Source organism: Artibeus jamaicensis, unplaced genomic scaffold (genome assembly GCF_021234435.1).
Source record: "Artibeus jamaicensis isolate MK-2021 breed Jamaican fruit bat unplaced genomic scaffold, CSHL_Jam_final contig_444, whole genome shotgun sequence".
NCBI classification, from domain to species: Eukaryota; Metazoa; Chordata; class Mammalia; order Chiroptera; family Phyllostomidae; genus Artibeus; species Artibeus jamaicensis.
The window spans coordinates 11,327,284-11,341,026 of NW_026521831.1; the positions used below are offsets into that span (position 1 = coordinate 11,327,284).

The following is a 13,743-nucleotide window of genomic DNA, read 5'->3' on the forward strand; positions in this document are numbered from 1 at the left end:
TGGGGGCGGGGTCAGAGAGGGACAACGGCGGTCTTCTCTTCCACTTGCCGCCACTGGGGCCTGCACAGTCTGTCTCACCGCTTCGCTCCTTCACCGGTTTATCTGCGCTCAAGTGTGTGACTGTGGTCAGCCCTCAGTGGGTCCTCCGCCTTGCGCCCTCAGTGGGTCCACCCGCTGCTACTCCACACCTGGGATCCAACTGCGGCTGCCGGCGCGCCTGGGTTGCGGCCCTGGTCGGTCCGGTTGATCTTTCCTGCCCGACCCCGCTCTGCTGCTGGCTCTGCCCCTCTTACAGGTTTGGCTGAAGAGTTCGTTGTCAGACTTCCATATAGTTCAATTTTCTGTGGTTTGGCTGTGTTTTTGTTGCTAAAACTTTGTTGTTTTTAAACTTGGCTGTGTGAGAAGGCGCAGTGCTTCCTCCTACGCTTCCATCTTGGCGGAAGTCCCTGTTTCGGTACTTTTCTCGCATATTCTGTACATTCCCTGGGACTCCTGATGATGGTATTTTTTAGTCCCTGTGCTGGTTATATTGTTTATAAGTCTCTCCCAAGGTCTCCCTGGAAAATGGAAATATGCCCTCCCTGGAATAAACCAGCCCTGGCCGCAGTGGTTCTCTTTGTAAGCCTCCTTCTTCAAAACCAAAAAAGCAGCCCTGCTCATCAAAGGCACATACATTATTTCTCTCCCTCTCTCCTTCCCTTCCCCTCTAAAGACAAATAAAAAAATATAAAAAAAAAAAAAAAAAAAAAAAAAAAAAACCAAAAAAGCAGAAAATGGCGCTTACAATGATGGTCCACTTAGGACATGCTTAAAAGAGCGTGCCCCTTTTCTTACTATTTGGACGTGTTCTTTGTTACGATGTGAACTTTTCATTGGAGCTCTGGTTTCTAGGGCTATTATTTCTTGTGGAAAATCTAGGGCTTTCTCTGACTCCAGTTAATGTATCATAATTCCTAAAATAATAACATCTAAGCAGATTTCAGTGATGTTTTGTAATGTTTTTTTTTTTACTGATTATAAAAAAATGACACTATTCATTTATGGAAATATTAGAAGGTATGGAGTAAGGAAAACGGAAAAGATATGTAGCGATGTGCTCATAGTGGCTGATGCTGAAAATGAAATTGCAGGTGGCTTAAATTTCATTTTCAGTATTCTGTGTTCCAGTTTATATCTTTCTTTTTAAAAGATTTTATTTATTTACTTCTAGAGAGAGGAAAGGAGGGAGAAAAAGGGAGGGAAATTCAATGCATGGTTGCTTCTCACTCGCCCCCTACTGGGGACCAGGCCTGCAACCCAGGCATGTGCCCTCGACTGGGAATCAAACCAGCAACCCTTTGGTTTGTAGGCTGGCGCTCAATCTAGTGAGCCACACCAGCCAGGGCTCCGGTTTATATCTTAAAGATAGTAAATAGGGCCATGTCTTTCAATCTTTTTATTTTTTAAAATTCATTTTTTTAATTGATTATGCCATTACATTTGCTCTATTTCCCCCCCTCCATTCCCCTCCACCCTGCATGCCCCTCCCTCACCATTTCCCCCTTTAGTTCATGAACATGTGTCTCAAATTCTTTAGATTCTGTATTTCCCCTACTAATCTTACCCTCCCCCCTATCTATTTTCTATCTACTGTCTATGCTACTTATTTTCTGTACCTTCTCCTCCCTTCTCCTCCTCCCACTCCCCTGTTGCTAACCCTCCATGAGATCTTCATTTCTATGGTTCTGCTCCTGATCTAGCTATCCTCTTAGTTTGCCTTTGTTTTAGGTGTGGTTGTTAGTAACTGTGAGTTTGCTGTCCTTTCACTGTTCATCTTTTTTATCTTCTTTTTCTTAGGTAAGTCCCTTTAACATTTCATATAATAAGGGCTTGGTGCTGATGAACTCCTTGAATTTGGTCTTATCTGAGAAGCACTATATCTGTCCTTCCATTCTAAATGAAAACTTTGCTGGGTAGAGCAATCTTGGTTGTAGGTCTTTGGTTTTCATGACTTGGAATACCTCTTTCCAGCCCCTTCTTGCCTGTAAGGTCTGTTTTGAGAAATCCACTGACAGTCTGATGGGAACTCCTTTGTAGGTGACTGTTCCCTTAGCTCTTGCTGCTTCTAGGATTCTCTCCTTCATTTTAATCTTGGCTAATGTAATGATGATGTGCCTTGGTGTGTTCCTTCTTGGGTCCAACTTCTTTGGGACTCTCTGAGCTTCCTGGATTTCCTGGAAGTCTATTTCCTTTGCCAGATTGGGGAAATTTTCCTTTATTATTTGTTCAAATAAGTTTCCACTGGTGGCTGTGCCTTTCCCCCTTCTGGTACCCCTATAGTTCAGATGTTGGAACGTTTAAAGATGTCCTGGAGGTTCCTAAGTTTTTCCTCATTTTTCTGAATTCTTATTTCTTCATTCTTTTCTGTTTGATCATTTTTTCCTTCCTTGTGGTCCACTCCCTTGATTTGAGTCCCAATTTTCTTTCCATTACTATTGGTTTCCTTTCTATTACCATTCATTTCAATTAGTTTAGCTTCCATATGTTTCTCTAATTTGTGACTAAAATCAACCAGTTCTGTAAGGATCCTGATAACCAGTGTTTTGAACTGTGCATCTGAAAGACTGGCTATTTCTTCATCGCTTAGATCTATGGGTTCTGAGGCTCTGAGTTGTCGTAGAGCCATTTTTGGTCTATTCGTGCCGTTAAGTAATCGGAGCGAAGCCTTAGTTGTTTACCAGGACGGGGCGACCCAGGTCGCTAGTTTGTGACGCTATATGTGGGGGCGGGGTCAGAGAGGGAGCAATGGCGGTCCTCTCCGCTAGCCCAGCCCATCCAGTCACACTACTCGCCCTGGGCTTGTTTATCAGATCGGAATTGTGCGAGCTTGCTGCCTCGCGCAAGCTTCCCTTCTCACTGGTTTCTCCGCACGCAGATGCGCGCGACCGACCGAGACAGCCCCCCCCCCCCCCCCCCGCCTCTTCCCTGTGCGCTCTGGTAGCCAGCCCGCGATCAGCGCCGGGCACCACCTGTTCGGGGAGTTTTTCTTGCCAACCTGCTCTGCTGCTGGTTTCGCTTCTCTTACCGGTTTAGCTGAGTATTTAGTTGTCTTTGGACTCTGTATTTTCGATTTTCCATGTGGCTTGGTTGTGATTGTTGTGAAAAATAGTTGTTCTTAGATTTGGTTGTGCACAGAGGCAAGGTGGTTCCTCCACCTACGTCTCCATCTTGGCGGAGGTCAAAAGTCATAAGCTAAAATTTAAAGTGTCATTTCATAGAAATATTTGCAGTTTTACTGAGATTCTCCCTATTAGATTCTGTCATCTCTTGATGAAAAATTAAAAGTTTACATTATATCAGTTTTGTTTTTTGGTTTCTTTGTGTTTAACATTTATTTATCCCTTTATTAAACAGATTCTTTTATTCCCCTTACTTTGCTTTAAAAATAAATCCCTCCACTTCCACCCCATTTAAGCTTCCTAAACTATCCCTACTATTTCTTCTTGGGGACTAGTTATTCCTCTCCAGATTTTTTTTCCCTAAGCAGGCATCTCTTCCTTCATTTTCTTTGCTTTACTTTATTTTGGGGTCCTGAGTTCTCATGGTGATTATGACCACAGTGAGTGAACATGGCTTGGGGAGCAGATTCCCCTTCCTAGACTGGACGGCACTGGCTCTCCCTTTGGGCCATTGCTGTCGTGGGCTCGTTAAGTGTTCCCAGTATGCTGAGTTGGGGGGTGGGGACGGGATCTGGACCCCACTGGAAGGGCCAGACCTAACAGGCCCCAAGGGCCACATGGAAACTGGAGACATCGGCTAACTCCCTTCATCTCACGGATGGGAATTTCAAAAGTTGTCTTTAATATGATACTCATAATCTTCAGATTTAACAGTTCCATATTGGATCACTACAAATTAATTTTATTTATTTTAATAAAATTTAAATAATATAATGAAGAGCAGTAAAATTTTTTCTTCCAGACCCATTTTCCCATTTATAAAATTACAGTTATATCATAAAATCAAATATTACTATATAAAGTCTAACCATCATAAAATAGTTACAAAGCTCAGGGTAGGATTTTGAATACTGGTGAACACATCCAGAATAGAATAGTTGACTCTTTGGGTTCCTAGCATTTGAACTTCATCGTCACCCTAAAGCTTGTCAGAGCACCCCTCCTCTACCTTTGGGTTTTATCTTATCCAGCCTACAAAACTTAACAGTACTTGAGTGCTTCTCTCTTTTTCCCCTCACCCTCCAACTGTGCCCCTTCTAGGGAAGTGCTGTGCCTTACTGAGTTTAGTACCCCTGAGACCTAACAGAATTTCTGGCCTTGTTATAACACAAGCCCTTTAAGGTGTTTGTTGAATGAAGAAAGGAGGCACTGGCCACCAGCTAATATAGGGATCTTTGATTCAATTAATGTGGCAAGTGAGGGTAAATACGTTTTACATTTTGACACTCTTTGGCCATATTTGGTATGTATGCATTTACTTTCTGCAGCTAGGTGTTGTCGCTTCAGCTAGAAAACACATGCCAGCTGATTCAAACAGGTTTTCTTTCTGAAATAATGAACACACAGTATCTTATGCATCAGGCTCAAGAAGGAATCTGTCTCCTGGTGCAAACGTGAGCACTCACGTTGCCATCTTCTGTCGCTCTGCAGGTGGCACGACATTGCTAACATGTCCCACAACAAGTCCTTTTTTGCGTTGGAGCTGACGAGCAAAGAGGAGACCGTCCAGTTTCAGACTGTGAGTGGACAGTAGGAATCGCATGGGTGACTTTCTGAGCCTTAACAAGTTAGCATTTGTGTGTGTATGGGGGGGGGAGTGGCATTAAAATTATAATGTTTTACAGTTTTATAAAATGTAAGATTTTATAACATTTTGCATAAGGTCGCTTTCATCATAATAGTACCTTTGGCAAAGGCGGTTGCTCAGATAATATTGTTGAATGAATGAGTCCTTGAATCAATACTGCCTGATCGTGAGGGTCTTTAAATTAAACTTAAGGGACTAAGAAGGGGGGAGGTAAGCACTAATGGCTCAATTTCCATTGACACATGAATGGCTCAATAGAAAGGTTATTCCACAGTTATTTGCTTTTGCTGTCTTGACAAAGGCAGTATTGAGTTGCCGAGTCAAATGTTTTGTTTGAAAATGTCTTTGAGTTATCTATTTGTTAAAATAAAAGTTGATATTTTCATAATTTTTAAATGTCTAAGTCATATTGAGCTTGTTTAAAGCAGGAATCACATTGTTAGAATAGATTTTCTGTCTTCATACCTAATTATAGCACTCTATGAAGACACGGTATTAGAGATGAAAGAATCACAGCGTGTTAAGTGACTTGATATAATACGTCATCCAGTTATGTCTTGTCCTCAGATTTGCTTGGTAGCCAGTTGTAAATGTGCTTTCGCTTATTTTATGCATGTTTTGTTTGCTAGGAAGACATGGAAACAGCGAAGTACGTGTGGAGACTGTGTGTCGCGAGGCACAGGTTTTACAGACTGAACCAGTGCAGCCTGTAAGTGTGACCGGCCCAGGGAACTGTGGGAAACCGCGGGAAACCGCGAGTGTGAAGTTTGGATCTCGAGCCGTACTGTGTCATCTGGAAAGGGAAATTCTATGAAAGATGCCATTTTAGTGGGATTTTTATGGTAAACTCTTTGTGTGTTGAAATGAAATTTCTCAAATTATTTTTTTCATTTTGGCTTTGGACCAACATCTAATAACTACATATATGCCTTTAAGATCTCTTTTACTTATTTACTAGGATCATTCTAATTCTCGAAAGTTAGAAAGGGAATAGCCTTTTTTTAAAATCAGCATTTTGTATAATGCTGATTAAAGAATTAAATTTCTTTAAATTCTTTAATTTAGAATTAAAGAATTTCACTTTTCAAGCCATTTGAAGCATTTATTTTCTTCTCCCTGATGTACGTTTTTCTTAGCCCCCTGGGTCCCCTCCCCAGCCCCTGCTGCATCGTTGGTCCCCTTCGGCACACAGCCATGCTGTTAATACCTCACACCTGAAAACACGTCTCCTTTATTCCCAGTGCCCTGCGGCCGCAGCGGCCACTCTCCGCTCTCCTTCCTAGCAAGTTTCTCCAACAGAGTCGTGCATAACCTGCCTTCTCTCCCACCTCCGTCCTGTTTCCGCTGCCTGTCTCAGAGGCAGTGGCCTTCACCCAGGGGCCATTTCAGGAGTTCTTTCACGTGACCCCTCAGCAGCACTCACCCGCTGACCACCCCTTCCTTCCTGCACCCAGCTGTTCCTCGGCTGTGGGGACCGCGTCCTCTCCTGAGTGTCCTCTTTCCAGGCTGTTTCTTCTTACTCACCTTTGCTGGTTGAACCCTCAGACCTCATCTCACCCACTCGGTCCCTAGGGGATTTGCCTTGCCTCAGGCGTACAAACAGCCTCCCTGTGCTGGAAGTGCGTCTGACCCTATATCTAGTCCCATCTTCTCCCTGGGCACTTGCCTTAGCTGACATCTCTGCTTGGGTACCTAAGAGGCACCTCCAGTTCGGTATGTGCCCTGACTGGGAATTGAACTGGCGACCCTTTGGTTCGCAGCCTGTGCTCAGTTCATTGAGCTACACCAGCCAGGGCTAAAACCAAACTCTTGATTTGCTCCTCTGCTTCCTGCCCCCAAGCCTGCTCTTCCCTTCTCCTTTTTGACAAATGACAGCACTGTATTCACCAGCCCCAAACCTGCCTAATTTCTGCCTGATTCCTGTCTCCCTCTTTCATCCACATCCAGTTCATCAGGAAGCTGCAGCTTCTGTGCCTTCAAAATATATCTGGTTCCATCCCTGGTCAGGACACGTACAGGAAGCAAACAATAAATGCATTAAAATGTGGAACAACAAATTGATGTTTTTTTCTCTCTCTCCTTTCCTTCTCTCTCTCTCCTTTCCTTCTCTCTCTCTAAAAATCAATTTTAAAAAATCAAAAAATTTTTTTGATTTTTTTCTCTATTTTTGGCTAGATGAGCAAAAGGTGGAGCATCACTCTCAGAGGTCCAGCTCAGGACCAGACCTGAGCCTGCTCCTCTCCCCCACCCTTCCTCAGCTACGGGGTCACTGCAGTCTCCTGTGACTCCCGAGTCTGTCTGCCCAGCCGCCCCTTGATCTCTCTCAGTTCCCAGACCCACCGGCCCGTACGGTGGCAGTGCCCCCGCAGCCCCAGGACTTGGCTGGGGTGCCCCTCCTCCTCTCTTCTGGCAGACTTGTCACCCTGTGAGATCCGGTTTAAACCACTCCGGTGCAGCCACTGCGTAGCCACCATGCATTTCGTTTGCTTAGTCCTTGGTACCACTCTCAAAGCCCTGTCTTTTCCTACCACTTTCATGATAATAATTGTGATTCAGGAAATGCTTTTCTGTGTTCCGCATTATGCTGGGAGCTTTTATCTCCTTTAATCTTTACAGTAGCTCTGTCTGGTGCAATTACTATTGCCCCTTTCTGGGTGGAGGTGTGGAGACCTAGAGGTGTGAGATGGTGCTCCCCTGCCCCGTAACCAGTCACTGGGGACAGGGCGACTAGAGCCTGTGCTGTTGGCCACATGCTAGACGTGACAGCTTGTGTCTGCTGTTCCAACCCGAATATGGTTTGTCTGTCTTGTCGGCCAGAGCCCCAGGAGGGCAGGCTCTCCTCTCATTCGTCTTTGTGCCCCGTGGTCAGCAGGGGCCTTGGGGGGAGGTGCCGTGAATGAAAGACACCTGGGTGACACAGTGACGGGATTGCAGGGGAGGAGAGCCCTTCTGCTCCTGGTTGATTTCCTTTCATTACTGATGGCCAGTTGGGGGGCAAAGTCTTAAAAGGACATTTTGTCCCTTTGGGCCAGGAAGGAAGAGGCAAGGCTGGGGAAGTGCTTGTGTTTACGGGGACCCACGTGTAAAGAAAACCTCCAGCCAGGACAAAACGTGCAGAGACTCCTGAGAGAAAAGAGAAGGAAAGGCCCGGGGGGTCCATTTGGCAGAACCATCCACTGAGGGGCACTTGGGCCCCTGTTCCCCTCTCCTCTGTACCCCCTCTTCCCGTGTTTTTATCTGCGTCCCGCTGCTGGCCTGGTGGTGGGGTTTTGGAAAACCCCAACTGACTGGGAGGAGCAGCCCTGTTTTCTGTGGGTGTGGGGACCCACGGCTCGCTGTCGGGCATGGAGTTCTGGGTGCATTTGCGGGCGGAAGCGTTCCTCCTGCGGGCTTGACGCAGTGGTGCCGCCGGGCCAGCAGCGCTGCATTTGCGGCTCCTCTGGGAGGGCCTGGCTCCACCCAGCTGTGGGACACTATTTTTATGCAGGAGTGTGTTCAGAGATTCCAGGAGTAGGCATGCAGTCAGTTGGAACACAGCCTCTTCATAAGTATAAAGCCTTTCATAAGTTTAAGAGTGTTCATAATATTGAGCCATCGTTACCTTAGTTCATTCTTTTCCTGGAAAATAACGGAGAACCAATCATTTTGGATAAAGCAGAAACATAATCCCTTTTCCAGGAGGCATCCGTACTGGTCGGTCGGTGCCACATTGTTTCAGTCTCTGTACATGCAGTGGACTGTGGAAGTCCGTTTCCATGAAGTATTTTTTCCTCTGTAATTATCTGTGACGGTTGATATCCACTTCATTCTGTGGGAAACAAATGTTGCATTGTGAGCACTCGGGCCCCAGGTGAAGTAAACGAATTCTTGGCTTTTAATATTTTGATAGGTAATGAAATGGAAAATAATTCTAATTTTTATGCTCACTTAAGGCTCTCAACCTAGACTGTTAAGTGGTCAATATTATAACAATTCTAAAGTGGCTGTAGACTCGTCCTCATGGTCCAAAAGGGCAAACTCAAGTGTGGTGGGCGTTTCATGAGACAGCGGCAGGCCTGGTGCTGGACAGCGGATGCTGGGTGTCTGGTCCATCTGGGGCCACCGGTGACTCAGGAGATGGATTCCATTTGCATAGAAAGGGAAACTTCGCTCCTTGAGTGTCCCCTTGCTGCACACTCAGAGCTGATACATATTGATGGGATGATGGATCAGGAGACACTGGAGAAGGCCCTGCCTGGGGAGCGGTGGGGGGGGTGCCCCACTTCTTCAAGGCCTGCTGCAGGGTTTGAAGACCCTGTGATAGGTCTGGGGGGAGGTAAAGTAACCGCTGTTCCATTTGAGGAAAGCCACAGAGACTAACATTTTCTAGGTATTTCCACCATCCAGCACATCTTTTTTGTTCATCAGAATCTCATTCCTCTGCACCAGCCATAAATATATAAAAAAAGAAGCTCACAAAGCAAATTCAGACAACTCTGAGAAAAACGAGCTCAACTGTAAGTGCTTAGGAATAAGCCTCACTTTCAGCCTCACTTGCTGTATCATTTGTTCAGCGAACACTGAGGGCTTCCTTGTGTGCCTGGCACCGGCACCAGCAAGGCCATGGTGCCGCTCTGGCCTCCGCTCTGGCCTCCGTGGAGCTCACAGGTCACAGGGCTGGGGCTGGGAGTCAGACGAATAATCAGCTGGCAGGAGCCTGTAGTCGGGAAGCTGACAGACCCGCCTCCTTCAAGTGCTGGTTCTGCTGCTCGTCCATGTGACCAGGCGTGATTTACTTAATCTGAGTATCAGTTTCTTCACGTGTGAAATCAGGGTAATGATCATTCTCCCTTATGGGGCTGGTGTGGGCCCCACATAAAGCACTGTTCCAACAGGTGCTATCATTTATTTGACTTGGGCCAGCAGCCTTTTCTCCTTTCGTCTTCTCCAGCCCACACGTCCCAGCAATTTTTCTCTAAGAGTTCTTCACCTGTCTCATCTTAGCAGCACCTGTCAGCATGGTGAGCTGCCCCCAAAGTCTGGAAAACACAGCCACTGTCCTCTCTTGCATACTAAGTTTAGGATAGCTGACCTCACAGTAAACACCGTTCACAAGAACATCAGCAAGAAGCAAGAGGAGGTTAGAGTATTAGAGTGGACGGTGAGGCTGACCCCATCAAATAGTTTGGCCGGAGGAAGAGGTACTGGTTTGTTGGGGTGAAGCAGAAGCAGCGTCTGCAGTGGGCGGTGTCGCCCACATCAGGGGAGCTGCCAGCCAGGAAGCCAAAACAGGGAGCGTGGGGGGAGTTGCCGCCTGTGTCCTAAGCCCCGTGTCCTTGGACTTTGTGTTAAACACACTTAAGTTTATTTTTGCTGCCGGCTGGGCAGCTCTGGGCATGTCAGAGAATTCTATCAGCATCTTCCTTTCTCCGCACGTCTGGGTTTTGAATTCATAGTACTTGAAAAGTTCAGTCCATTTCCGTGAGTCGCTGGACTAAATATAAACTTCAAAGGGCCAGTTTGCCTGAACCTAGTCCTGATGATGGAGGGAATGAGCAAAGGCCAAGTACATTTCAAGGCTACAGAATGCAATGTCTTCAAATTCTGGACGCAGATTTTAGGAATATATTAAATGCAGTTAAGGAGTGTTTAAAAAAAAAAAAAACAGACACACCCTCCTGACCTGACCTGTTTCACCAGGAAAGGGGCTCCTCCGCCTCTTACCAGCGAGTGTGATACGTCACCAAGTGATAGCAGGAACCTCTGCAGTCTAATAGAATTTGCACTTGTTTTACCGTTGAGCAACACGAATGCTGGCAGAATAGAGCATCCTTTGAGAGACATCTGTTCACCCGACGTTGAGCTAATGTGCAGGGTTTGAACATGAGACACCGGTTGTTGGAGTGCAAGGAGTGTTAGTTTATGAGACACGGGGCTGATGTTATGGAAAATGTGCGGGTTAAATGGAGTATGCGCTCACCTCATAATTACGGATTTTCTAGTACTTAGGCCTTAGAGCGCTCCAACGAAAGGTCACAAAATATTTCTGTGACCAGTAATTACATGTCACGTAAGCTCCTGAGCCAGGAATAGATGGTGAGAAATTGTTTTAAAGTGCTTTGACAAAATCGTGTAAGTCATCCACAAAGCCAAGAGTTCTCAGTATTTAGGTTCCCAGATCTTATTTTCAACAAAACTGACCACACAACAAAAAAATGCCTGCCTGTTTAAAAACGATAGAATTATAAGTGGGCTTTTTTTTCTTGGTCCTTTTTGACTTAATTTTATTCAGAGATGGACCTTGTGAATAGTTTAAACTCTCAGCTTATCTGATAAATGTCAGTTGACTCTCCTTAATATTCTCATTGCTTTTTAAAAAGTGCATTTAAAACCAATCAGAAGCTTTCTGAAAGAGAGGTAAATAAATGGGCTTACCATAGGCCCACTAGAACGATTTTCCTACCTTTTTGTTTTCCCTAACTTAGTTCCTTAGAAAAGATACAGATCCTTCAGTTATCAAAGCCATAGATGTATCCCATCATTAAGGTTTGCAGGCTTTTAATTAAGGGCAGTCCCCGTTGCTTCTGGCTTTAGGGCTCTGGTAATGGGGCGCTCCGTGCTGACCTGGCCCACAGGACAGATGCCTTTGCCCTGAATCTTGCTTCCTCTGGGTTGCGTCTGTGGGTGGCCTAGAGCTCCGCCCCCTTCCTCTCTGCTGGAGGTCATTCCAGTGGCTTCTGGATGGACCAGGGAAAATCACTCCAGTGGACCCCTCTGGTATCCAGGCAACTGACGCTCTGAGAGGAGGCTCAGACCGAGTGGTCAGAGAGATCTGGGCAGCAGGAAGGGGCAGAGGCCCCACGTGAGGACAGAGACTCTCCCTTTGCTCAAATTGGTGATCATATTACTTTGTCTTTTTGTATTAGAGCACTTGTCATTTTACCTTCTTATTCATTCATTTTGGTAGAATTAGAAGGTCGTGTGTGTGTGAGCTTATATGTAAGGTCTTCTCAAAGACATGTCTTGTTTCCCAGGCAAACTCAGACCGTCACAGTGAACCTGATCAGGAGGAGGTCTTCTTCAAGGATGTCTCTGGTAAGAAGGAAGGAAAACTACGGCGGCCATTCTTCTTTCAGCGATGTCAGTCGTCTTTCTCCGTAAAGCAGGCTCGTGGCAGTGCTGGTGTCACTTTGAACCACAAAAGTGTGTCGATATATGATTGTTTTTGACCAAAGAAATGGTGATTTTTCCATAGGTTAAGCTGAATATTTATTTATTTACATGTTTTTTTTTAAAGGTTTTATTTACTTATTTTTAGAGAGAAGGGAAGGGAGAGAGAAAGAGAGGGAGAGAAACATCAGCGTGTGGTTGCCTCTCATGCGCCCCAACTGGGGACCTGGCCTGCAACCCAGGCATGTGCCCAGGCTGGGAATCCAACCGGTGACCTTTGATTTGCAGGTCTGTGCTCAGTCCACTGAGCCACACCAACCAGGGCTACATGTAAGCTTCTTGTATTCAAATGTTTATAGAAGAATCCAGGACATTTGTGTCCGTGATGTTTTCTCGTGCTGATGTCCAAATCTGCACCCGAGGCGTGGCCTTGCCCTTCTGGGAGGCGGTGAAGATGACGGGTGCAGCTATGGGGTCTTCGTGTTTGCTTCTCATGTCTAATGTCTCTGGCTCCTTTAGAAGTTTCTTAGTGGCAAGAAAGAAGCCAGCAGAGAACCACTCCACGGGTGTTGTGCGGACCATGCGTTTTAACCCTGTCTCTGACTTTCTGTTCCTCAGCCTCAGCCTCAGCCTCAGCCCTGTGGGATGCCCGCGCCGCCCCAGCTGCATTACAACGGGCATTACTCAGAACCGTACGCCGCTTCTCAAGGTGAGGTGTGCCGTTTCTCCAGCGCCTCAGAAAATCATGACCATTCGAATACATTGTGAACATGTGGAAATCTTGACGCCAGCATAAATTTTGGCTGAAGTGACATCCAAAGTTGTCGTCGTGATTCTAGCCAGACATGCAGAACAGGCTGCCACTGTGTTCAGCTTCTTGGACGTGTGTGGAAAACATGCAGCACAGCAGTTCTCTCTCCGAGGGGCAGGTGTTCCGGGACCCCCAGTGGGTGCTGGAACTGCGGATGTACCGACCACCATGTGTACTGTGCTTTTTCTCATATGTGCATACCTCGGTAAAGTTTAGTTTATAAATTGGCACAGTAAGAGGTTAGGGTGTTTGGAGAGTAAGGAGGTCCATTCAGCTCACGTAGGGAACTGGTAGGAAACTGGAAGGGACGGGGGGGGGGGTGGACTGGACTGTGGTGTTTGTGCTGGGCCTCGTGGTAAAGATGAGAGTTTCGTGCGTGGACGTGGGCAGTGTTTGGGGTGTGCACTCGGAGACTGTGCATCTCGGGGTGTTTTGCACCTTCGCTGTCCTCTCCTCCTTGCGTCCTGCCCTTGCCTGGGTTGGTGACCCCAGCCCCTCCCACTCCTGGGAAAAGACTCTTCTCTGCCTTGTTAGTGTTGCCTTCCTACGCGTTCCTTGTCCTGGGTCTGCAGACATCCCGACATTTCCCCCTCTTCTCTCTGGGGTGATTGCTTTCCTTTCCTTTTCTACCCCCTTCTTCACTCTCAGAAGAGACACCTGTGCGTTGTGTCTGGTTTCCTGCTTACTCCGTGTGCCTTTGCCGCTCTGTTCGAGCTGCCCTCTCCCGGGTCCTCAGCACCCCACACGTCCTTCTTACCATCACATTCCAGCAACCCCTCCTTCTCGAAAGACCTCAGTGTGCTGGTTCTCCCTCCTCCGCCTGCGCCATCGGTGTTGCTCACGCCTCCAGCGTCCGTCTGTCCCTGGCTGCCTTCCCTCTCTTTGCAGGCTGCCCCGCACTTCTGGTTTCTCCAAGGGTGAGTGTCACACCTATACTTCCCCCTCTTTCCTCAGTCCGGGGTCCCAGCCCCACACTC

General features: G+C 46.7%; 1 protein-coding gene across 7 annotated transcripts in view; it reads left to right on the forward strand.

The window, feature by feature from the left end:
• PTPN21 (protein tyrosine phosphatase non-receptor type 21) overlaps positions 1–13,743 on the forward strand; it is a 66,334-nt gene that overhangs the window by 35,406 nt on the left and 17,185 nt on the right. For 5 of the 7 annotated variants that reach the window (XM_053666014.1, XM_053666010.1, XM_053666011.1 and 2 more), the window contains exons 9-12: positions 4,650–4,737; positions 5,436–5,515; positions 11,820–11,880; positions 12,568–12,664. In XM_053666014.1, the coding sequence (XP_053521989.1) occupies positions 4,650–4,737; positions 5,436–5,515; positions 11,820–11,880; positions 12,568–12,664 (326 nt within the window). The remainder of the gene's footprint in view (positions 1–4,649; positions 4,738–5,435; positions 5,516–11,819; positions 11,881–12,567; positions 12,665–13,743) is intronic. The other 2 variants (XM_037130209.2, XM_037130213.2) reach the window with 2 other exon arrangements.